General features: G+C 45.3%; 1 protein-coding gene across 1 annotated transcript in view; it reads left to right on the top strand.

Moving 5' to 3' along the window:
• Positions 1–12451: 12451 nt before the first annotated feature.
• PLCXD3 (phosphatidylinositol specific phospholipase C X domain containing 3) overlaps positions 12452–26699 on the top strand; it is an 89394-nt gene continuing 75146 nt past the window's right edge. Inside the window, exon 1 of the mRNA XM_063128125.1 lies at positions 12452–12564. Within this exon, the coding sequence (XP_062984195.1) occupies positions 12462–12564 (103 nt within the window). The 5' untranslated portion in view covers positions 12452–12461. The remainder of the gene's footprint in view (positions 12565–26699) is intronic.

A 26699-nucleotide genomic window follows, 5' to 3' on the forward strand; every position in this document is an offset into this window, starting at 1 on the left:
TTATTGTTTTACTATGATTTTATTAGATTGTAAGCCTATGCGGCAGGGTCTTGCTATTTACTGTTTTACTCTGTACAGCACTATGTACATTGATGGTGCTATATAAATAAATAAATAAATAAATAAATAAATAATAATAATAACAATTCAGCCCATCAGCCCAGCTACCTCAGTATTTTCTGGACTGACCAGCAGTAGCTCAGGTAAAAGATCTTCTCCATCACCTGCGACCTGCTGCTTTTAACTGGAGGTGCCATGCATCAAACCTAGATCCTTCTGCATGCAAAGCAGGTACTCTACCCTTTCTCCAAACATCGTTGGACTCGATGGCCTTGTAGGCCCCTTCCAACTCTGCTATTCTATGATTCTATGAAATTGCCACCTACACCAGAAGCATGCTATCTTTTGTTTTAACTTTTGTAAACTGCCCAGAGAGCTTTGGCTATGGGGCAGTATACAAATGTAACAAATAAAATAAATAAATATATTTTGTGGAGTATGTGTAGCTGCCTGAACAAGTGTGGTGGACTATGTATCTATTTTTAGCAGACAGTTGATCTTCACTACATACTGCTCTACAAAACAGCCTTTTCATTAATGGACTTTGAACCAAGTCTCAAAAGACCACGAAGAAACAACAGTCCATTTTGTTATTAATTCAGCAGCCTTTGGGCCTGTTGTTTCATGAAGTAATGTTTGGTACATAGATGTGAATCCCGTGTCAGGAGTCTTTTATCAGCAGAGTCAACCTCCATCTGGCTGAAGCCATTTCTACACCTGCCTTTTTTCCTGGGATTATTTTGGGATCATCCCTGTGCATGCAAATGACACATAGGGGATCCTGGGAGTAGGCAGGGATGATTCCTCCATTTTCCTGGGATTATCATTAGGTGCAGAAAAGGCTTGAGTCTTCTTTATGATATCACCATGCAGATAATAAATAAAAAAAGGATCTTTATGGGGGTTTGGGGTTGCACTTTCTCTAACCCCAGATAGAATAAAGCAATCAGAAATGTGTAATGACTGACAGCCTAATGGTGTTCTGTCATCATTCAGATGAATGGCAAGGTGTGGCAGCAAACATCTTGTGGGAAAATCCACCTGACCTCTCATAGATCAAGAGCCACACTTCCATAAGCATGGAGAATGCATTATTTTCTAACTTAATCTAATAAGCTTACTCAGAGAGACAGAAAAAGAGAAAAGTATGGAGAGCCAGTGTAGTGTAGTGGCTAAAGTGTTGGGCTGGGAGCTGGGAGATCTGGGTTCTAGTCCCCGCTCAGCCATGGAAACCCACTGGGAGACTTTAGGCCAGTCACAGACTCTCATTCCAATCTACCTCACAGGGTTGTTGTTGTGAAGATAAAATGGAGAGGAGGAGGAGGACTATATATGCCACCTTGGGTTCCTTGGAGGGAAAAGGGTGAGATACAAATGCAATCATCATCATCATCATCTATATGGACAGACACAATACAGCTACAAAAATAATTCACCAACAACTGGCCATCAAATTCAACCTTATCAAACAACCTACACCATACTATACATACTCACCCGAACCAATCTTGGAAAATGAAGATCATAAAATATACTGGGACAGAACAATTCATACTGACAAAACAATACCTTGGAACCGACCAGACATAACGGTCATAGACAAAAAAGAAAAACACACATACCTCATCGACATAGCAATACCAAATGACAAAAATGTTGTTGAAAAGGAAGAGGAAAATATACACCACTGGCCATGGAAGTCAAAGAACTATGGCAACAGGAAGAGGTCACAATTATTCCGTTAGTCACATCAGTCACTGGCATCACATCAAAAACTGCAGAAAACCTTCAGAAACTGGACCTACCAAAATACATCCACATCAACATCAAGAAAGCAGTCATACTTAAAATATACTCAATTGTCAGGAAATTCCTGAATCTGTAAAAGACAGCATGACTTGGCAATGACCTTTATGTCTGTCCTAAAAAACTGCCATGAGAGAGAAAGAGATTATTATTATTATTATTATTATTATTATTATTATTAATAATAATAATAATAATAATAATGTATGTTAATAACAAAGTCTCTCCTTCAAAGTATTTTGTCACTTATGCTGTAATGCTACCAATTATGTTACTGAAAAGGGATCCAATGGATCAACCAGATCATCACTTTTCCAACAGTATATTTGACCTATAACCTAGACAAGAAGTATCTTCAGCATGGAGGGGGAATGGAAAAGAATATCCTGAAGGATATTCTGACTGACTGGAACACTCCACACTGTAATACTCCATGCTGCAACATTTTGTTACAGCTCCCACTTGTAGTAAATAATACAAACTAATGACAGAATTCAGCCTGGATTCAGTATTTCAAAATAACATTAATCATATATTAGTTATAGTGGAAACTGATTCTGATGTTATTAGAGATCTTAGGCTATCAAGCGGTTATAGAAGTAGCATAAATAAATAAATAAATAAATAATTGGCATTAAAAGTGTTTCTGTTTTAAAAACTATGCGGTGGAACTGGAGCAGTGCAGCATAGATACAAATGTTGGGGGTCCTGTACATCCCTGTAGAGGAAACAAGATTGGCTCCCCCTTTGTTAGTACTTCAGTGATAGCCCTAATCCAACACTGGCGTTTTAACAATGGTACAAATTTAATGGCAAAGTCTAGGTAACTAACTACAGCCATTTCCTCCTAGTCCTATTCAAGTTAACAGTGTGATGAAATTGACTAGGCTGAGTCCAAGCAGTTTCTGGTCTAATCAATTTCACTCTGGAGGGGAACTTGAATAGAAAAGCTCTTGAATGATGTGCTGAGATTAAGTCACAGCCCTGCGCTTTCTTTTAAAAGCACCTGACATGCTGCTGATACAGCACAAGAAAAGTTGCAAAACTTCAGAGAGGCACAACAGAAGTTGATACTTGCCTTGGAGATAGTCCAGGAGAGTAAAACTGTACACATTCCAGCAGTACTAATGCTGACAGTGCTAGTTGGGAAAATCAGGTTTAACGCCCAGTCATCATGATTTGTGGCTTGAGTTCTGGTAAAAACTGGGATCTGCAGCCATTTGGGCCTCAACGTGACACAAAGATGTTTGTATCTTCTGCTACCAAACATATTTTTAAACCCTGATGCCAGTGCCAAAAGAAGAAAGTAAAACTATCTGCCGCAATGCCATTATAAAAGGAATGGCACTATGGCACACATAGTAAAAGGTAGAAAAGCAAAAAGGTACAAATTAGTGCAGGGATTGGACAGAGCACGGGAGCATTGACAAGATCACAAGACAGTATAAACTAAATATAAATAATCTTCTGGATAGGAGTGATGAAAGCAGAGTAACTGCCTGGCAGACCAAAGGTCTAGCTAGTGAAGCATCTTGTGGCCCACAGTGGCCAATCAGACACTTTCAGGAAGCTGGCAAGCAAGGCATGAAGGCAATAGGCCTTTCCTGTTTGCCACACAGCAACTCAGTGATATACTGCCTCTGAACCTGGAGGTTCCATAAAGCCATCATGGCTGCTAGTAGCCACTGATAGCTTTATTGTCCATGAATTTGTTGAATCCCCTTTCAATGCTGTCAAAGGTAGTGGCCATTGTCATATTTTGTGGCAGCAAATTCTATAGTAACTATAAGCTTTTGTACATGAAGCTTTTTTGTGTGCTTGTGATTGCTCATTCACAGTAGTTTGTGGGTTCTTTACATGATGTTGTCATCCTCCCATGCCTCTTTCATGCTTAGCAATGATTATTGCAATTTTTTTTTCCCTCACCAGGAAAATCTGGTATTATTTAGAAATAGTGGAACAAAAGTCTCATGTAATTGCACAATTCCGCTAGACCACAGCTCCATCTAGTGGTTGTACACACCCCGAAAAGACACACATTGTGTCCCATCTCTCTGCTAGGGCAAACACTTAAGAAAGTATTGTTGTACTATTTGGACACAAATTCCTGCCTTCACAGTGCCACCTCAAGCAGGTAGCTTCACCCTTCAGCCCTTGCATTTCTCTGTGTGTGATCCAGATCAGGAGCATGAAATGGGGAAAGTTGTTCTTTTCCTTGCAATAAAAGCATATATGATGCATATATCAGAGGTCACAAACTGGCACCCTGCAGATGTGTTTGACTACAACTCCCATCATCTCCAGCTGGGGATGTACAGATTTTGTTGAATCCATTCTGTCTATGTTTCAGGGATTATCAGGCATTTTTTCCATCATCTGCACAATGATGGAATGTGGTTTTTTGGTCCGACGTTATTATTATTATTTATTTATTTATTTATTTATATAGCGCCATCAATGTACATGGTGCTGTACAGAGTAAAACAATAAAATAGCAAAACCCTGCCGCATAGGCTTACATTTTAATAAAATCATAATAAAACAATAGGAAGGGGAAGAGAATGCACCAAACAGGCACAGGGTAGAGTAAAACTAACAGTATAAAAGTCAGAACAAAATCAAGTTTTAAAAGCTTTAGGAAAAAGAAAAGTTTTTAGCTGAGCTTTAAAAGCTGCGATTGAACTTGTAGTTCTCAAATGTTCTGGAAGAGCGTTCCAGGCGTAAGGGGCAGCAGAAGAAAATGGATGAAGCCGAGCAAGGGAAGTAGAGACCCTTGGGCAGGTGAGAAACACGGCATTAGAGGACTTGCACAAGCACGCATTACCAGAAGTGTGTACTGGCATTAATATACATTAGTACAAATAAGCATTAATGCTCATGCAAATTTGCACAAATCCCCCACCCCCAAAAGTTAAAAAAGGGTGTGTGTGTGTGAGAGAGAGGGGGGGGGGGAAGCCCAGAACTCCTATCAACTCTAGCTAAGGATGCACAGATTTTGTTAAATTGCACTATTTCTGTTTAACAGATTGTCAAGCATCTTTCTTTCTGTCCTCTCTTCATTGATGGAAATTAATTTTGGGGTGGGGGGATGTACAAGAATTTTGTTCCAGTTGTGCAAGTATGCATGAGCATAAGTGTAAATGAGCATTGATGCTCATGCAAATTTGCATAAATACCCCCCAAAGTTAACACAAAACAAAACAAAGAACAGCCCACAATCCACATGACTGAAAAAAAAAGCTGGCCCACAGCATCTGCAGGTTGGATTCATAGAAATCTGAACTCATTTGAATCTGTTGCATATTTCTCTGAGATTCCTGTCCCCAGCCAATATATGTCCCTGCTCCCCCAAGGCAAATGGCAGCTTCAGGGAGGCTAGATTTTCACTGAGAAAATGTCAGAGAGAGAAGGGGTTAAACTCTCTTTGACCAATTTGGATCAAAGTCCATTCTGGCTAGTTTTTGTTTTTAAAAGTCCAAAACAATAGAATTGAAGCCACACATTTTTCACCTTGTCTAATCTGGCTCTCAGACTACAATGCAAAGCGTACTTACATAAGGGTGAGCAGAACTGGAATCAATTTGGAGGATTTTATAATTGGGATTAAGTAATTGCTTTGGTTGCCTTCTTCATGGCTTTCTTCCACTTGTTCACTTCATAAACGTATCCTATTTTTTTAAAAAAAAATCTGGAGTGAGCTGAATGTTGCATTCCTATTTGAAGTATTGCTATCAAATTAGAGTTAAATGTGAAAGAGACAGAGGGGTGAAAAACAACCCTCCAGGTTCCCATCCTACACATCCTTTTGGTGACTGTGTAAATACGACACCTTCATGTTCAACAGGACACTTCAGAGATAAAAATACTTTTTTGGTTCCTTTTAGCTGTGCTGAGCAACACAGCTAAAACTGTGAGGTGGGTGGGTGGGGATTCAGTCTCTTGTTTAGTAACACCAAAGCAAGAACTGAATTTGCTTTTCAAACACACACGCCAAACAGCTATGAAGATCAGCAAGACCTGGTGTCTCTCTCCCCCTCCCCTCCCCCCGCCATATGGATACTTTGCAAGGCTCTACAGCAGCCTTTTACTGTATTGGACTACAATTCCCAGCATGCTGGCTGGCGGGGTGCTGGAAGCTGTAGTCCAACACCTCAGAAAGACACTAGGTTGGTGACAGCTGATTTATAGTGTCTCCTCCAGAAGTAGATAGTGGATATGTTGACAATGGTCTATAGATTATTATGAAGAGGTAAAGGCTATAATGGAGATTACTGGGTTTTCTCTCATAAATAGTAGGGGTGTGCGTGGACCCCCGCTCCACCCCGCGGGCTGATCTGAAAATTTCGGGTCAGCCCGCTCCGCTCCGCGCCGCCCATACTTCGCTCCTCTTCGGGCTCAATTGAAGACGCCAACAGACCCGCGGACGGAGGCAGGTAAGGGCCCCCTCCCCCTTGGTCCCTTACCGGGCTCTGCCACCGTCGCCGCATGGGCGGCGATGGCGGCAGGGCCTGGTAACCCCCCCCACCCTCCTCTCCCTTACCTGCCTCCGTCCACGGTCTGTCGGCATCTTCAATTGAGCCCGCGGTTCAACCAGGAAGTCTGGGCCGCAAGCGGGGGGGGGGGGGTTACCGGGCCCTGCCGCTGTCGCTGCATGGGCGACAGTGACAGCGGCAGGGCCCGGTAAACCCCACTTACCTTTCCGGCGGAACTCCAGATCGAGGCGAAGGATCCGCCTTCACCTCAATCCTCTTCGCCACGCTCTGCCGGCCCCCCAATCCTCTTCGCTTCCGCCTTAAGGGCAGGTGAAGCCCCCCGCTCCACTTCTAATTCGCCGGTCCGATTAGAAGTGGAGCACATCCCTAATAAATAGAGCCGGGCATGAATGGCTTCTTAAAATTCTCCATCCTATTTGTTGCTGGAGAAATTGGGAGGACAATTTCACCAATTTCTCCAAGGGGAGGAGAAATTCTCCAACAGTTTCTCACAGGTAGGGCCCATCATTAGCAGCAGTTGTAGCACAGCTTACTTCTCCTTTCATAAGGGTTTTGCAGGGTGGAGAAGGGAGGATGATCATTGGAGGGGCAAAAATGGAAAACGTGTGTGTGTGTGTGTGAGAGAGAGAGAGAGAGAGAAAGAGAGAGAGAGAGAGAGAATGCAAGAACATCTCTACATTAAGAAAAACCCCACTTCCTTTCTGGGCTTTCCTCTTCCGGAGTCTTTTTGGGTTTACGCTGGGCTCCTTTAGACAGCGACCATGTGATTTGGAATTATTATTATTATTATTATTATTATTATTATTATTATTATTATTTATTTATTTATTTATTTATTTATATAGCACCATCAATGTACATGGTGCTGTACAGATTACACAGTAAATAGCAAGACCCTGCCGCATAGGCTTACAATCTAATAAAGTTGTAGTAAACAGTAAGGAGGGAAAGAGAATGCAAACAGGCACAGGGAAGTGTAAACAGGCACCGGGTAGGGTGAGGCTAACAGTATAGAGTCAGAACAAACTCAATATTTAAAAGCTATAGGGAAAAGAAAAGTTTTTAGCTGAGTTTTAAAAGCTGTGATTGAACTTGTAGTTCTCAAATGTTCTGGAAGAGCGTTCCAGGCGTAAGGGGCAGCAGAAGAAAAAGGACGAAGCCGAGTAAGGGAAGTGGAGGTCCTTGGGCAGGCGAGAAGCATGGCATCAGAGGAGCGAAGAGCACGAGCGGGGCAATAGTGTGAGATGAGAGAGGAGAGATAGGCAGGAGCTAGACCGTGAAAAGCTTTGAAGGTCAGCAGGAGAAGTTTATATTGGATTCTGGAGTGAATTGGAAGCCAATGAAGAGATTTCAGAAGTGGAGTGACATGGTCAGAGTGGCGGGCCAAGAAGATGATCTTAGAGGCAGAGTGGTGGACAGAGACCAGCGGACTGAATTGAAAACTTCCCTTCTTGGCAATACTCTATATGTTTAATAAAACATTGCCATCTAGTGGCTGAATTATAGCACAATGCCAGCACTTCACACTGCCAATATGGCACCATTAGTTGTTATTACAGCTTATCTCCGATCTTTTTGAAAGCGGGATAAAAGGGGGAAAGCACAAGAGACATCCTGGAAGTTGACAATGTTGCGTAAAGGACCAGCAAACTTTCATGATTGACCAATCATGGGCATGCAATAAATTGCTCGTGTAGAGAAGCTCAGAGACAGAGATAATCATGAAAGAAGGCATGACTGACTTTCACCCTAAACAATACTGCAATATTTTGTTGCCCAACCACTTGTGCAGGTTATTTTGGAAATTAGTCCCACAATATACTAAGACTGAACGTTGAGGATTGCAACCACACAGTCAATCTTAGACATTTCTACTCAGCCCTCCCCCACCTCTGCTAAGGGCGGATATGGAAGTGGCTGCTCCGACCTCTCTTTCTTGTTCACCTTTTTTGGGCAGGTATGCAAAGTGCTAACTTATCCCCAAAATGGGCTCAGCACCTTGGACAGGTCCTTTAGAGATCTGACTGAAATCCAGAGTGGATTCACAGCCCTATTGACATCAGAACCACCTGCCTCCACTGGGCATGGTGGTGGGAATTTGGCCCAACTAGCCCAACCTTCCACAAGGAGAATGAGCAGGCAGGTGTGGAAGCCTGGGCCAGCCCTACCATTAGGCAGAATGACCAGTTGCCCCAAGGAGCAGGTGCTGGGAGGTGGCAGCAAGGTGTTGAAGGAGCGACCTGTGTGCCATGCAACCTGCCCTGCCCACCCCCAGGCAATTAGTTCCATTGCTGTACTGCTCTAACAGTCAGGAAGTCTTTCCTGATGTCCAGCCGGAATCTGGCTTCCTGTAACTTGAGCCCATTGTTCCATGTCCTGCACTCTGGGAGGATTGAGAAGAGATCCTGGCTCTCCTCTGTGTGACAACCTTTCAAGTATCTGAAGAGTGCTATCATATCTCCCCCACAATCGTCTCTTCTCCAGGCTAAACATGCCCAATTCTTTCAGGCTCTCCTCATAGGGCTTTGTTTCCAGACCTCTGATCAACCTCCTTGCCCTTGTCTAAACACACTCCAGCTTGTCTGCATCCTTCTTGAAGTGTGGTACCCAGAACTGGATGCAATACTCCAGATGATGCCTAACCAGTCCTAAATAAATAAATAAATAAATAAATAAATAATAATAATGCTCCCCCTGCCCTGAACCATGCCACCCACAGGGATTATGGGGTGGGAGGACACAAAAGGAAGCAGATTTGCTCATTTTTTGCTTTTCTTGGCAGGAAACATCCTAACTGTTTTGGGGTGATGTAGTGGAAAGTAGGGGTATGCACGGACCCCCCACTCCGCTTCACTTTAAGATCCGCCATTTTCGGATCGGCCCGCTCCGCCCCGCCCTAACTCCGCCTGTGCCCACTCCGCTCCGCTCGGAGCTCCGGATCCGGATCGGAGCTCCGGTCCCCCCCCATAGGGGGGGGTTACCGGGCCCTGCCGCCATCGCCGCCCATGCGGCGACGGCGGCAGAGCCCGGTAAGGAGGAGGGGGGCCTTACCTGCCTCCGTCCGTGGTCCGTCGCCGTCTTCAATTGAGCCCGTGGTTCCACCAGGAAGTCTGGGCCGCAAGTGCGGCCCAGACTTCCTGCTGGAACCACGGGCTCAATTGGAGACGCTGACGGACCGCGGACGGAGGCAGGTAAGGGAGAGGAGGGCGGGGGGGTTACCAGGCCCTGCCGCCATCGCCGCCCATGCGGCGACGGCGGCAGAGCCCGGTAAGGGACCAAGGGGGAGGGGGGCCTTACCTGCCTCCGTCCGCGGTCCGTCACCGTCTTCAATTGAGCCCGTGGTTCCACCAGGAAGTCTGGGCCGCAAGTGCGGCCCAGACTTCCTGCTGGAACCACGGGCTCAATTGGAGATGCTGATGGACCACGGACGGAGGCAGGTAAGGGAGAGGAGGGCGGGGGGCGTTACCGGGCCCTGCTGCCGTCGCCGCATGGGCGACAGCGACAGCAGCAGGGCCCGGTAAACCCCACTTACCTTTCCGGCAGAGCTCCGGATCGAGGCGAAGGATCCGCCTTCACCTCGATCCTCTTCGCCACGCTCCGCCGGCCCCCCAATCCTCTTCGCCTCCGCCTTAAGGGCAGGCGAAGCCCCCCGCTCCGCTACTGCTTCTCCGGTCCGATTAGAAGCGGAGCACATCCCTAGTGGAAAGAATTGGGCTGGGCCATCCAGAGGGAGCCAACTTCTTGGAAGAATAGTTGGCATATTTGCCTGCTTACTCACTATCTTTCATTGGACACTGTAGAACAGGGGTCCCCAAGCTTTTTGGACCTGCGTGCATTTTGGGGGATTTGAGAAACTGCTGTGGGCACTGCCACAAAATGGCTCTTGCAGAAGATGTGGCTAATTGCATAATGGCTTCCATGGGGGGGGGGCTGGCTCAACAAAAGTGAACAAAAGAAGGGGAGGGGGAGAAATAGCAAGACTACAGGTTGAGGGGGAGGGGGAAATAGGAAGGCAAAGGGATAAAGGGGTGAGAAAGAGCAAGGCTAGAGGCTAGAGAAAAAGATGGTTGCCCTAACATTTTTACAAGGTTTTGATTTTAATTTTGTTATTTTCAAGGGGACAGGGAGTGAAGAGCTTTGTGGGTGCCATGTTGGGAATATAGTGAAAAAGTGTTATCTTAAACCAAAATCAATCCGAAAAACAACAGGGTTTAAGGAAACTAATATAATAGGGTGACCATATGAAAAGGAGGACAGGGCTCCTGTATATTTATTTATTTATTTATTTATTTATTTATTTATTTATTTATTATGTTTATATACTGAAGCTCTCTGGGCGGTTTACAAAAGTTGCATAGAAAAGGGCATTTCAGCAGGTGTCATTTGTATATATGGAGAACATGGTGAAATTCCCTCTTCATCACAACAGTTAAAGTGCAGGAGCTATACTAGAGTGACCAGATTTAAAAGAGGGGCAGGGCACCTGCAGCTTTAACTGGTGAGAGGAAGAGGAAATTTCACCAGGTTCTCTATATATACAAATGACACCTGCTGAAATGCCTTTTTCAATACAACTGTTAAAGATACAGGAGCCCTGTCCTCATTTTTATGTGCTCACCCTAAATATAAGACAGTATATACTGTCATGTTGGGAAACCATGGCATAGAAGATTGGGCTAATTGAGCCCAATCCCCATCATCATGGAGGGAGAGAGCGCCCAGGTGAATAACTAAGAGGATGCTGCAGCAATACTGTGCTGCCCAGACAAAGGTGGTGAGTGAGGTGGCCAGTGGCGTCTGCTCACACTTTCCCTGCCTTCCCTGCCCTAGTGCTGTCCTGATGCAATGCAACTCCCATCATGGCTACCATGCTTGCCAGGAATGATAGGAGTTACGGTCCAACACATCTTGCAGAAAGCTGGACTCAATTCGCCCTGCCATCCTGTCCAGAGAAGGTGAGCAAGAAGGAAGAGATTGGAGGCATATGAAGAGTGCAGGGTGGGGTGGAGAACGGGTTCCAGAGGACCTCCTAGTTGTGTGTGTGTGGGGTACCCATGAGAGTCATCACACAAGTGAAAATGGCATTTCCTTACCATTTATTGGTAAGGAAAGGGAGCTTCCTCTCCCACGTGTTTGTCCCTCATTACTTCCTCTTTTGAAAGAGGAAGTAAACAACCTGGGCGCGGCCCATTCATTGGGCTGTCTTGATCCCGCTGCTTCTCCTGCACACAGCAGGGGATAGTGGTAACCTCCATCTCAAAAAATAAGTCGAACTTAGTGGGGTGTTTTTTGTGGCACGAAAATGGCTAGAATGGGCGGGAGGCGTGCAGGAGGCACACAACCTCGTGAGAGGGACCCGCGAAAATCCAAGTGGGCCCAGTAGCGAGCAGCGCGCAATGAAACGCTCATCTGACGGAGCTCCATATGTCTCCCATGCTTTCTTCTCCAGACTTTGCTGAAGAACAAGAGGAAGGATGAGGTATTGGTTAATATTGAATGTTAGTCCTACATAGAGTAGGCCCATTGAAATGAATGGGGCTTGCGTTAGTCCTGACTAACTTAGACTTTCCGTCATTTCAGTGGGTCTGTTCTACTTAGGTCTAACAGGGATGCTCCCCCACTGCTCTTGAGCGTTTACTGTTTGATCCTCTCTCCTCCCTCCCGAATAAAAGTGGCAGGGCTGCGCAGCCCTTTCCCCAACGCGCGTTTTAACGTCCTGCGGCACGGCTAAGGGGGACCAAAAGGGTCGTCATGGCTTTGAAACGCGGCGAGGTGCGTGTGGGGAGGAGACTGCTGCCTGTATGCGCCACATCAGCTCCTCCGGCTAAACGGGAGCCGGAGCCAGCTTGGAGCGTTCGGCATACTGATTCGAATTAGCATGTGCTTACGCCATCAGCCAGTGGGTGTGGCGCAGCGCGGCGCGTAAACTCTCTCTAGCAAAGCGAGGGCTGGAGAGGAGCAAACAGACAGCGATTCAAGGATCCAGGAAAAGAGGAGGAGGAGGAGGAGGAGGAAGCCGCTGCTGCTGCTACCACCACCTCCAGCTGAGACGAAAGAGCAGCAGCAGTATTATTATTTTTCTTCCTCTTTCCAGCAGCAAGCATGGCTTCATCGCAAGGCAAGACTGAGCTGAAATTCGCAGACTGGATGGCAACTTTGCCGGAAAGCATCCACAACGTGCCCGTGTCAAACCTGGCGATCCCAGGTAGGAGACTAAAAACCCTGAAACCAGGGTCTTGTTATTGGGGACGATGGTCTGTTTCCCCCTTTTCTTTAAGGATTGGGATCGTCAAGGAGAAGGGACGTTTTTCCTGTTTTGATGAGCTCTCTCGCATATCCCCTCCTCACCTCTCAGCCTTTCTTTTCATCCATGGGAAGGTGACATTGCTTGGAGATCTCTCTGGTCGCATCACCTGCTAGGTGGGGGGTTCTCCTTCTGGGGGTTGGCTTGTGTGTGTGATGGGGAAATTTGGCGAGGATGGCACGTGCCCCCTATATATGACACTATACGATTTGTGTGTCTAGATAAGTCCTTGTCTTCTTCCTCTGTCTGTATGGACAGGAGAGATTAAGTCTGACTCGAATTTGGTGGCTTTCGATCATCACCTATCCAGGGTCCTTAATATTCTCCTCCAGTCTTCTTCAGAGCACAGGAGAGAGGAAAGTTCAGGCTTGTAAAATCATTTCTCTACCTTCTTTTCCTCCCTCCCTCCTTCCATCCACCCTAAAACCGGCTGCCACCTTTTGGATCTGTTAAAAAAAAACCTACATAAGGAAGAGAATCGACGGCACCTTGACATGCATCCCATACAATGATGATCTGTGCAGTGAATCTTTCTGGCTCTGTTCACACATGCACACATTTGATTCTCCATATCTGTTTACCATATCTTGAGGACTGGCAGCCGAGAGGGCCAAATTAGACATTTGGCACCCCTAAACATTTTTGTGTTAAAATTGGACACCCGCCCCCACCCACCCTGCCGGCACGTATACCCACCTTCTCTCTGTCCGCACCTGCTTTCTATGGGATTGGGGCCATTTTGTGTTTAAACCTTCAGGCGTGTCTCAGTTTGGCCCTGAACATGTGAAGCGCTGGAAAGCATCACCTTTCAGGTGAGGGGAGGTGAAATCAAAACTCTGCCTTGGCTTGGGTGTATTCTCGTAGGATCCATTCACATGTTGCAGTGATTGAGAGATGGCTGTGCTTGGGTGAACCGGCCTCTGTAGGGAGGAATGTGTGTGTTTGTATAAGAAACAAGAGGCAGGGAACAAACCATTCCAATGGGAGAGAGCTCCATGCCACGTTGTTGTTATTTATTTATTTATATAGCACCATCAGTGTACATGGTACTGTACATGTTCTAAGAGGATTATATGGAGCAGGTAGAGGAAGTTTGCTGGAGTTGATCCTCTTGACCAGTCTTCCCTAACCTGGTGTCCTGCAGAGGCTTTGGACTTCAATTCCTATCAGCCCCAACCAGCTTGGCCAATGGTCAGGAACGTTGGGAGCTGTAGACCAAAACATCAGTTGGGGTGTTGAGGAGAAAACTTCTCCTGACACTGCATAGTTGATTGCTTTCTTCTATGAAGGAAGACACTCTCCTATCATTCAACATCCACCCAAGAACCATTGCCACAGTGTAGCTTTTTGAAAATGCCCCCCTTGACCCCTGTGCCAAGCTGATGTGATGGAGAGAAGGGTCAGGATTGAAATGGAGGAGATTTGGAGGGTCTAATGCTTTCTCAATCATGTATTTCATACGGGGAATCAGTTGTCTCAGACTTCACTTAACCTCACAGCCAGGGTGAAGAACCTGGTGCCATCCAGATTTTGTAGGACTATAACGCCCATTATCCTTGGCCATTGACCACTGTAGCTGAGCCTGATTGTAACTGGTGTCCAGCAATGCCAGGTGGGCCACAGGTTCCCAATCGTTGCCTCACAGGGTTGTTGTGAGGATAAATAGCATAAACCTCTGATGTCCTTGGCAGATGGGGTGGAATGCAGGTGTTGCCATTACTATGTTATACATATGCCCACCCCAAATAAAGCTAAAGAATAAGTGTATTTACCTTGAAAAACAAAATATTCATTTAGGGTTATTCATCCTAATGATTAAGCCCCCTCCCCCACTTTTGTTAACCAGTTTCATTATCCTTATTTCTCCTCTACCAATACTGTCCTCGTACGTGCCGTTTCTATTACCTTGTGCTATTTCTGTGAATACCTGGATGATTTTAGAATACGACTGCCTTCCGTTCTCCAGACTGGTTGGGCTACAACTCCCACACATCACAGGGATGATGGGAGTTGTAGCTGACACACCCGGAGAGCCCCTGACTGGGGAAAGTTGGCATAGGAGATAAAGCAAATGAGCATTCGGACCGGTGTTAGATTTTCCGTTTGTATTACAAATGGATCAAAGCAAGAAACGCTTTACATCTCAGTTGTCAAGATGCCCTACGTGCAAAATGTACGTGCTGCCAAACCAAAATGCCAAACGCATGATAGTCTCTGTAGTATTGGGGAAAGAAATGAGTGTGCAAAGTATCTCTGTGTGTGTGCATTTATGTTTATTTGTCTGTGAAATAAGGGACACCATTGTGCTCTGGCTGACCTGGAACAAAGGACATGACCTTAAAATGTGGGGTTTGCAGAATAAACTATGTCTGCTCATTTTGGTGATATCAATTAAGCTAGAATATGAGAAAGATCCTATGTAGACAACCAAGGGTGGTTCAAAATTCACAAGAGCTAGAGAGTTGGGATGCTTGATTTTTGTGGAAACCAAGATAATGTTAATATTTGTCTGCCTCCGAACCAGTAGTGTTCAGAGTAAGGTGTCAGCAGGAGGCAGAGAAAAGGTAAAATCAGGTGGCTTCTTGGGGGGTGGGGGGAGGGATATATTCCAATAGGCACTCTGAATAACTATCTGGTTTGAAAAGAACTTGCCTGCAATAACATTTCAGAGTGGGGTGGAAAAAGGGGAGGGAAGTCTTTTGTATCCTGCAGTACAAAAGGATGGATTCTCAGCTAATTGCTAATTGAAATCTAATACATGCTAATTGAAATCTAATGCATGCAAATAGGTTAATTGCTCTGACATAGCAAGGGGATGGCTTGCTGATTGGAGTTGTTTATCTGGCTAGTTAAATTTAAAAACAAAAACACAGTTATTGCTATCTCTCCCCCCCCCCCCCCCGCTCCCCCCAATGCTTTTTAAGTACCTACTTTAAGCCCTGAACTAATCAGTTAGGGAAGTGGGATGGGATGCCTGCAGCTAGAAAAGCTTTCATGTGCACGGAGCCATTGAAAGATGGAAGTCGCTGTCACCATGAAGGGGCCAAGTTTATGGACAGCTGAACTGCACTGGCAATAACAGAGGATGGATACCTGCAGGTGGATAGCATAGGGTGACCATATGGAAAGGAGGACAGGGCTTCTGTATTTTTAACAGTTGTATTGAAAAGGGAATTTCAGCAGGTGTCATTTGTATGCATGCAGCACCTGGTGAAACTCCCTCTTCGTCACAACAGTTAAAGCTGCAGGTGCCCTGTCCTCTTTTGTATCTGGTCAAGAGGGCAGGGCTCCTGCAGCTTTAACTGTTGTGACGAAGAGGGAATTTCACCAGGTGCTGCATGCATACAAATGACACCTGGTGAAATTCCCTTTTCAATACAACTGTTAAGGATACTGGAGCCCTTATCCTTCTTTCCATGTGGTCACCCTAGATAGCATTTCTTCTGGCTGTTGAACAGACCCAAGACATTTCATAGCTTAGTGGAAAAGCCCATGAAAAATGAGGTCCGTGTTCAATTCCCAGCATTTCCAGCTAGGGCTGAGAAAGATTCCTCCATCAAACCCAGTGGTGCAGCTAGGTAATTTAAGACCCTGGACTCAATACATATATATTATTGCTTCCGTTGTGAAGAACACAACACTCCTGTTCTCTTCACACAGACTCAGCTCCCCCATCTGGGGTGGCCAAGCAGGGTGGGTGCCCTTGACATTGGGCTGAGGCGGGTGCCAAGCTCGGCTGAGGATGGCACCAATATCACACCTGCATCAGGACCCATTAACCTTCCATGATCACAGTTGGCACTATTTATCCTATGGCTGGCTTTGACCTTCACCATTCCATGCTTTACAACTATGTCTGTATTCCTAATACATTAGAGCAACAATCTCTCTCCCTCTCCCCCCCATTAAAAACAAGAAATCCTCTGAGCACGTGCAGTTTTAAATTTTAAACTCATTGAAGTCATAGGGCCATCATGATTGCAGGAATATCGTGGGAGTTTGCTTCTGCTGCCCTGTTTACTTGGGAATGAGCGCTGTTTTGTTGTAGAAAGGGATAGTATATTTCAAAAGGGTTTTTTTTTTAATAAACAAAGAATAAAATGAGCATCTGGAACATCTGTGTACATGCCTGGCTGGCTCCCTTCAAACAATAATGTTTTTTTAAAAATAAGGAAGGAAGGATTCCTGCATTGAGCAGGGGTTTGGACTCGGTGGCCTTTTAGGCCCCTTCCAACTCTACTATTCTATGATTCTATGATGTTGCGGTGACCAGCGTCAGCCCTGCGGTGCTCATGTGTTGATGTTGCCATTCTCTGGGTGGTCATTTGGGGACTTCCTGAGCGGTGGGGTCCTGGACTTTGGTCCAGCCTTAGCTGAAGCGGCTGCCACTTAGTTTCTAGTGAGCATCATGAACCAATGGTATAAGGTTCCTAAAGAAACATCCCCAAAGAAATGTGCCATCTAACATATTATCCATCTCAAAGGCTCTCCCTTCCTTTCAGAAACAAGGGCTTTGCAGGTCAGTAGGTACACGGTTTAGAATGGCTTTGGGCGTGCAAGTGAAAGAAGTAAAATAAAATAAATCCAGCCTATCTGTATTTCTTAGAAAACTACTGGGCCTCCCTTCCTGTGTGGGGAACGCAGCTATTTATCTGGAAGGGGGTATTAGATAAGTTGAATGCAAGGCATGGATCGAGGCCTTTAAATGGTGGCTACGGCTACACTTCCTTGCAGCTCCTGGTAGCTATCTCTTTTTACTGCTCTCAGATTCCTATGTCACTCGTTGGATGAGAGAGATGGAGAAGAAGCTACATAGGCTGGGTTTCTCTGTGGAAGTTGTGGGCAACTATGAGCTCCAGAAGGCCCAATCTCTTGTTGTTCAAAGACTAATAGATCTAGATCTACAGCATTTAAGAACAGCTGCTAACAAATCTTGCTCTCCACTGCTCTACAATAATTTTAATAGCTATGGGCTCACTGCAGCTTCATATCTGTATGCTTTAACCATTCCCAAGTATAGGAGAGCATTTACCCTTGCTCGCTTTAATGTGTTGCCATCAGCATTACTAGAAGGATGATTTAGGCCATAGCTAGACCTAAGGTTTATCCCTGGATTGCCCAGGGGTCAAACCTGTTCATCTAGGTGACACACAGGGGATCCAGTGCTCAGGCAGGGGCGAACCCTGGATGATCCCAGGATAAACCTTAGGTCTAGCTGTGGCCCTAGTAAGATCCCGGTTAATGAACGGATATGTCCCTGTGGTTCTGGAGCAATAGAATCTGTTGAACATGTCATTTTGCATTGTAACATGTATGAGGAATGCAGAAAAAAGTTAATCTTTCCTTTATTAACAGCCTTTTCTGGATGTAGCCCCACAACGTTGGTATTAATCTGTTTAAGGGATATGTCCTCCCATATTACTGAAAGGGTCTCTAAGTTTCTCATGACCTCAATGCAAATTAGAAAAATAACGCTGCAATCCTTCTGAGAGAAGTAACTCACTAAGCTGTATTTTGCTTTTATGTCACTTTTTATCTATCCTTTGCATGTTTTGGTGTTGATTTTGCTGGTCTGTGTCCGTAATAAATAACAATTTGAAATAAATCCAGCCGATTGCTGACTCGTGCTTCTGCATTGTAATGAGAGAGGCACGTCCTGCACTGGAAGGACTTTCTCCTCATTTCCTGTCACGGGTCATTTTGACAACCTTTGCGTAGGATGTCCCAGCGGGCTCCACAGAGGCATCGGAGTTGGAAGAGAGGGGTTGTGCAAACGGAGAGCTTTCTCATGCGGTCTCTGTAAATGGCAATGCTTTTATGGCAGGGGGGTCCTCTTGTCAGTCTTGGGACACCAGCGCATGTCCATGATGGAGCCAGCTCTGGATGGATCCCTTTCTTCCAAAGCCTTCCCTTGGGGTAGGGGGTGCAGAGCCTCTTTCAGCTGAGGGCCGAATTCCATTTGGGAAGAGCCCTCTTGCGCGTGGGGTGTATTCCACTGCTGGGGAGCCAAAAGCAAAGGGGCAGCGTCCAAAATACCAAAAACACCAGCATATTTTAGCTTAAAACTCTTACTGCCAGTATCTAAGCTTTAGGAAAGGCATTTCAACCTTATTAAAACTGTACCGAAGTCAGGAAACCACCAAATGATCAATAGTTGGGGGGAGGGGGAGGGTGTGTGGCCTTCTAGAGAATTCCAAAGGCCACATTTGGCACCCCCAAGGCTGAGGTTTTGCACCCCTGCTTTAGGGCTTATTCCTAAACACAACTCTGCATTGACCTTGGCCATATTGATTATGCATTCCAATTCTCTTTCTTAGAAAGAGATAGCAAAAGAACCATCTTGTGGCGTTGCTGTTGTAAGGGGCTGAGGATGCCCAAGTGGTCAAGCTTTCGAAACTGCTGTCATTAACACAGGAGGGAGAGAATTGAAAACAGGCTGAGCGTATGGAAAGGAGGACAGGGCTGCTATATCTTTAACAATTGCAATGAAAGGGGGAATTTCAGCACGTGTCATTTATACGCATGCAGCACCTGGTGAAATTCCTTCTTCATCGCAACAGTTAAAGCTGCAGGAGTCATACTAGAGTGATCAAATACAAAAGAGGGCAGGGCTCCTGCAGCTTTAGTTCTTGTGACAAAGAGGGAATTTCACCAGGCGCTGCATGCATACAAATAACAGCTCTGGCTATTGGGCGGTATAGAAATGTAATAAATAAATAAATAAATAAAACAACACCTGCTGAAATTCCCTTTCCTGTACAACGGTTAAAGATACAGGAACCCTGTCCTCCTTTCCATATAGTCACCCTAACTGAAAAATGAATCAAGGTTCATCAGATTAAGACTGCAATTGTAGGCACACTTACCCGGGAGTAAGCCCCATTGAACTTAGTAGGGTTTATGTCTGAGTAAACGTGTACTGCAAGCAGATCTAAATGCCTTGTTTTGTTAAGCATGGCCAAACACACTAACGGTGTCATTCTGATATTGCAGATTGGCTTGACTTAAATCCTCTGAGTTTCAACACACCTAGACAGGAGAGTAAAACATACCCAGGGTATGTCTTAGTTGAGTAAACTTAGCAATGCTGACTCAGTTAGTGACTTAGGGCACAATCCTCTGTATGTTTAGACAGAAGGGTCTTACACTAGGGTCCCAATCCAGATGGGGACCGCTGTACCTACTCTCGAGTAAGAATGAAAAAAAGATGTGGCTGCTAGGCACAGATTTAAAATAATGCCTGCCTGACCCCTGAATTGTTTTGACTTTTTCCCAGGATGGTAATCCACCCTGTGAAGTTTGCAAATGTTTTGCCATGAATGGCCACAGATGGTGATAGTGGCTTCAGCCCTTATTTTCAAGCCTATCTCTGGAAATCAATTCCTCTTCTTAAACCCACTGGCATTTTTTTTTATCACTTGTTCTTATCTTCATTAAAGTATTATTGCATCTGCCCGGCGGCAGAATTTAAATTTGTTTTTCCAGCTGGAAGAATGTCAGTCTCACCGTTGACGTAGCCAGAATTGAATTGAGGACTTGAACTTTATCTGCATCTGCTGTTACAATGGGAGAAAATATTCACGGGATAAGTTATCTTCAGTTTCCTAATGGATTTGTCTTGACTGATTCAATATTGAAGATGTTCTAGGGGTAATAAAATACAAATGGTTCCTGATAATTCACTGTGGTTGTGTATATCGTTTGTTCTTTGTGCTTGGAATCAAATAGACATATATGGCTTGTGTTAGACTTGGGCTTCGGGGGTGGGGATATGATTAAAGAAGTGCTGAATCTTCTAATTAGCCAGTCCATCCTACAAATCCAACCAGTTTATAATTCCCATATGTGTAATGAACCTTGATTCAGATGCCCCCAAATGGTAATATGTTTGGAATCAGAAATGAGATTCATTCCTGGAGGAGAAGGCTATCAATGGCTACTAGCCTCCAGTATCTGAGGCAGTAAGCATGTGTGCACCAGTTGCTGGGGAACATGGGTGGGAGGGTGCTGTTGCACCATGGGCTCCTTCATTGGTCAACAGCTGATGGGCCACTGTGTGAACTGACTGCTGGACTAGATGGACCCTCGGTCTATCCAGCATGGCTCTTCTTATGTTCTTATTAATATGTTGACTTTCCTTGTCTGTTTCTGTGTGTTCTGTGGGGTGGGCATGACTAAGGAGTTGAAGTCTGGTGGAATCAACCATCTTTGCACGTATAAGTCAGAGGCTGCTTACCTCTTTAGTTACTCTCTGTCTGTCCAGAATCTCTTTCAGCCTGACGGGCAAATTGCATTTTGGAGAGGCTCTTGAGGCTTGCATTCCTATGGTGGATAGGGCCCAAAGGCAAAATGGGCAGGGCCCGAATCACAGGAATACCAGCCTATTGTAGCTTAACAGTCTTACTGCCAGTAACTGAGCCTTAGGAGACACATTTCAACCTTTTAGGATGGGGGGAAATGGCGCAAAAGCTGGGAACGCCCCCTCCCCCAACGATCAATGTTGGGAGAAAGGGGAGGAACCTATGAAAGAGGTGTGGCCATTTGGGGAACTCTGGGTGGCCCGATTGGGAGCCCAGGTGGTCCAGATTTGGCCCCTGATCTAGTCAGTTTGTAAAGAACACATGTGTGACAACAGTCCAACAGAACGGTGTGTTGTGATGCATGGCTGTCTGATGCTAGCCCCCTTCAGAAGTACTTTTCCAGATAGCACATAGTTAAACTATGGAACTTACTACCAGAAGATGAAATGCTGGTTACCAATTTGGATGGCTTTAAAAGGGGATTAGACAAATTCATGGAGGAGAAGGATATCTATGGCTACTAGTTCTGATGGCTACATGCTACCTCCAGTATTAGAGGCAGTATGACTGTGTACACCAGTTGCTGGGGAACATGGGTGGGAGGGTGCTAACGTATTCATGTCCTGCTTGTGGGTTTCCCATGGGCATCTGGTTGGCCACTGGGGGAACAGAATGCTAGACTAGATGGACCCTTGGCTTGATCCAACATGGCTCTTATTATACTCTCTGTGTGTCCTTAAAACATGTGTGGAATGGGTAGAAGAGCTTGGTCATGTGTGTGTATGTGTGTGGGGGGGCATAGGTATTTGGCTGAATGCACATAGCTTCAACCAGTAGACCTAGAACTCATGGAATAAAGTGGCGGAGCTGGCTGGGACTTTGACAGGTGAGGCCTCCATACACAGCCATGCTCTCCCCCTCTCCATGCCTTTTTAGTACACACAGAGGTGAACTTCTGAAAGGGGCTGTGGAGGGGCAGAAAAGTAATGGCCGCATTTTGAACGTGCCACATTCCCAAAGTACAGCTGGAGAATGTGCACCCACAAGCGTTTGAGCAAGTGTCGTGCTGAGAATTTCTCTCACACTTCTCCCCCACCCCCAATTCAATTTGATGGAAAACAAATTGCTTTTGAAAAGAAATTCAGGGGTAAAGAAAATTGCCAATAAATTGTCTTGGGTTGAATTTAGGTTTTAACTGCTTGCCTTATTTAGGAGGTGGCACAAGTGTCCTGTTTTTCATTGTACACTCATCTCTCCACTAGCCTGTACCCTCCTCAGCTTCCCACCATTCTATTAAAGTCCAGGGAAGATATTATGAGGTAATTCCTCCCATAAGGCTTTTTTCAATTCAGGAAGCTCAGGCCACCTGGGACACTTCAAAGCAATGGAGAGATGTGTTACAGTAAGAACACACACACACAGTGTCCTCGGCCACAATTATTGGATAACATCACCAATATTAATGATAACGCTCACTGAGAAAGAAGCAGAAAAACAGAAGCCTCTTTCATGGGGAAAGAAAACTTCCAGGAAATTGGAGGACAGATTTTGGCTCAGCATTAGCGCCATCTCTTCCCTGGAGCCAGACACAATGTTGTCCCCTGGATTGCAGTGGATGCAAAATGGGGGACTGGCCGGCCAACACACAGGGCTGGTGCCAGACTATTTTGCGCCCTAGGCAGGTGAGCGGCTTCCAGTCGGGCGCAACATTCCAAAGCTGCCCCCCGCCCCAGCATCCTGGCTTCGAAGCCAGCACCCGGCCGGAAGCCGCTCCTGACTTTGAAGCCAGGACGCTGGGGTTGGGGGGCGGGGGGTGGCTTCAGAATGGTGTGCCTGGAATCTGCTCTCCCAGAGCCGCTGTGGGAGGATGGCTTCCGGGCGAGACGTTGGGCGCCCCCTTACTTTGGCATTCTAGGCCACCTCCTGAGCTGCCTCTATGGCAGCGCCGGCCCTGCCAACACAGTTAACACTGTAGCCACTTAATGGTGAGCCCTACCTATGAGAAAGAGTTGGAGAACTTTTCCTCCCCCTGGAGAAATTTGGCGAAATTTCCCCACAATTTCTCTGCCCACAAATAGAGTGAGAAATTTCAAGTGGCCATTTGTGCTCAGCTTGACTAGTTTGAGCATGACCCGAAAGCTTGGAATATGGGAGACCTTTCTTCCTTGTTCACGTTCAGCTGTGCTTGTAGATCGCACCCAATTCTGAATTGCTGCAGGATCAACTTGTCGATCACTAGTTACAATTCTGGGTGCACTTATTTGGGGAGTGAGCCTGATTGAATTTAATGTGGCTTGCAGCAGAATCCTATTCAAGACTACTCTGAGGTAAGCCCCATCAACTTCAGTGAGACTTACTCCTAGGTAAGTGTGCGTAGGATGTCAGCCATAGTCCTGATACGTATACATGCAGTGGAATGAGATGGTGGAATCAGGAGGTGGTGTAGTGGCTAAAGTTTTGGACTGGGAATTAGATCTGGGTTCTAGTCCCCACTCAGCCATGGAAACCCGCTGGGTGACTTTGGGCCCAACCCACTCTCAGCCCAACCCACCTCACAGGGTTGTTGTTGTGAGGATAAAATGAGCGGAGGAGGTTGATTATTTACACCACTTTGGGTTCCTTGGAGGAAAAAAGGCAAGATATTAATAATAATAATAATAATAATAATAATAATAATAATAATAATAATAGAGCACCATTTCAGGATGCTGTTGGGAGATCCCCTTTTTGAATGCACAAGTAAATATTCTCAGCAAATAAAAATAAAAAATCCAATGAACTAGCACATCAGGGAAAAAAGATCTATTTTAGTCCTCTCCCTGCTGTGCTAGATTTCTGCTGGCAGGGATTCTTTAAAGTATTTGAAAATGTGCTTCTCCCTCCACTTCACTTATAATCCAAAATTATATAGGCCGGTCTACCTGTGTAGGATTCTGTCACTTCGTTAGCAGGTTATTCTACTGCGTGTGTAAATCGGCCCTTACTTCCAAGTAAACAAGAGTAGTATTGGGCTGCTAGGTTGAAACCATATGCAGGATTTAAGTCCCAGAATATATGCATTGGGTTGAGCTCTGCATTGGATCTGGATTCCTGTGTGAATGAAATAAGAACAGGGTCAGGGAGTGGAGCTTTGCTAAGGAGTTGCAGTTTTCCCATAAGGGTTCTGAGTGAGGCCTTGTAGCCCTGGGATCTCCAATGTGCTGCCTGTGGGCATAAATGTGCCTGTAGACACCTCGCTTGGCGCCGGCCAGGCTCCCTGATCTTCCTTATGATTTTTAAAAATTAACAAATAGTTAATTTTAACTGGGAAGCTGGCATGCTGAAAAGCAAAGTTCTGCCACCCGGCACCATCTTTATTTGGGTTCGAACGTCTGGTTTTGTGTTTTGGAGATCAGAACCGCCTTATGTTTTTGGGCAGGTCACTTTTTCTTTTAGTCTCACTGGTTTGCAGTCTGGAGAAAACGTGTTTTGTGACTGGGTGTGCCCACTGGGACAGCCATTTTGTGAGAGTGCTCACAACACACTCAAAATTCCAGATGTGCCCACCGACTCCAAAAAGTGGAGGGACTCCTGTTGTAGCCAATCATGCAGGAATTGTGCACCATACTGTTGGCATCCTTGAGTCATTTCCATTCATTAAATTTATGTGGTACCTTCCTTCCAAGGAGCTTATGGTAGACTACATTGCTCTCTTCCCTCCTCACATGCAAAAACACACCTTTTATCTTTACAACAATCTTGCAAGGGAGGTTAGGCTGAGAGAGAGTGACTGGCCCAAAATAACCCAGAGTGCTTCGTGGCTGAGTGGGGATTTGAATCTGGCTCTTCCCAGTCGTAGTCTGACATTTTAGCCACAACACTGAACTGTTTCTAAATTCAAATTTTACAGTGGGTGGGGGAAATCAAATCATTCTGTTTTCAGTTTTTTTTTTTAACCATGATTATTCCAATAAATGATTTGAGCTCATTTCTTACCAAAGTCACCTGACACCACCCTACGTCCATTCCTTCTGCACGCGTTATCCGTTAATGGATCCATTTCAGTGTTGTCCAGTACCTTAATTATCCACTCAGTTGATGCAGATTTCAAGTGCTGAGCAAGAGCAGAGCAGCTCTGCAGCTACTGTGAGTTTTTGCAATCACAATAATTTGATTGCCCTTGATAATCCTCTTCCGGAGAGTTCACTATTAAAGTTAATAAATCAACTGTCAGCCTGACACCCGTCATTTGAATCTGCCATCTGGATCCAATAAGGCTGGAGATGATGACATCTCTACCAAAGGTAAATCTAGTGCAAGGATAAGTCGCTTGCCAAGGGCAGAGCCAAGCTGTCCTTCGTGGGGGCTAGAAGTTGGTAGTAGAAAAGGGGGAAGCAGGTGGGCTGATAGGTAAGGGGGCAGATCCCAGGGCTGGCCCAACACATTTTGTTGCCTGAGACAAAAGACAAGATGGCACCTCCTTCTATTCCAGGTACAGAAACCAAGTGGACTTGGACCTTACTTTAACACTGACAACAGGATAGAGTCCTCCATCACACCTGAGGGAAGCAGCCTAGTTTAAGGGATACATGACAGGCTGTGAGGCGAACACAGCTTTGTTCTCCTAAGAGAACAGAATAGCTAGGGGACTACCACTGCTGCCTCCTAGCATCTGCTGCCTGAGGTGGTTGCCTCACTCTACCTAACGATAGGGCCAGCCCTGGCAGATCCTGAAATAGGTTGAAGAGGAGAGATACAGGAATATGTAGAAGACAGCTGCTAGCTATTGCCCAGGTAAAAATAATACCCTATGGCAGCTTTCCCAATGGATGCCTTGCAAATGTTTTAGTTTATAACTCCCATCAGGCCCAGACAGCATGGCCAATGGTCAGGGGTTATGGATGTTGTCATCCAAAATATCTGGAGGATAGGGAGGCAAAGATTGCCTCTGCTGCTCTTCCCTCTTTCCTGCCGGCTTCAGTTTGGCAGGGCAGGGCATAGGAATTTCAGAAGCCCATAGGACTGCACCCTTCATAGAATCATAGAATAGCAGAGTTGGAAGGGGCCTATAAGGCCATCGAGTCCAACCCCCTGCTCAATGCAGGAATCCACCTTAAAGCATCCCTGACAGATGGTTGTCCAGCTGCCTTAATATCCTAAAACCTGTAAGAGGTTCACAATACATATATAATGTAGATATTCTGTATTGCAACTTCTGTTATTTGTTGGCTCATTCTCCTGTATATTAATATATAATAGAATATTTTTCTTCATATAGGTCCTAGCATATGACAGGAGTGTTCTCTCTCTCTCTCTCTCTTTCTCTCGACATTTTAATTCTACCCTTTCTTTTGGCATCTTCAAATTGCTGGTGTATATTACCTCTTAGGCTGACATTTCATAGGCTTATATTTGGCCAAGATAAAAAAGTTTTAAGAACATCTGTTTAGCCATTTGGGGGGCTATTGAAGCATGTATAAATTATGCTATTCAGTTGTTTAAATATTGCTGAAATACTTCTTCCTATTTTAGTGTGGGCATGCCCTGTATGTTTGCTGTTGCTATGTTCGCTTTTTATAAACTGCCTAGTTAAATATTTTCATGCATTTTGTTTCATTAAAACAGACAATTCTTACTCCTCTATAGCAGACAATTACTTGTTCCACATCATGCACATTCTGCAGTTCATTCAAAAGCAATCAAATATAAAACAAGGATGATGAGCTGAAGATGCTATTGAAGGTATATCCCTACACA

Source organism: Elgaria multicarinata, chromosome 6 (assembly GCF_023053635.1).
Source record: "Elgaria multicarinata webbii isolate HBS135686 ecotype San Diego chromosome 6, rElgMul1.1.pri, whole genome shotgun sequence".
Taxonomy (NCBI): domain Eukaryota; kingdom Metazoa; phylum Chordata; class Lepidosauria; order Squamata; family Anguidae; genus Elgaria; species Elgaria multicarinata.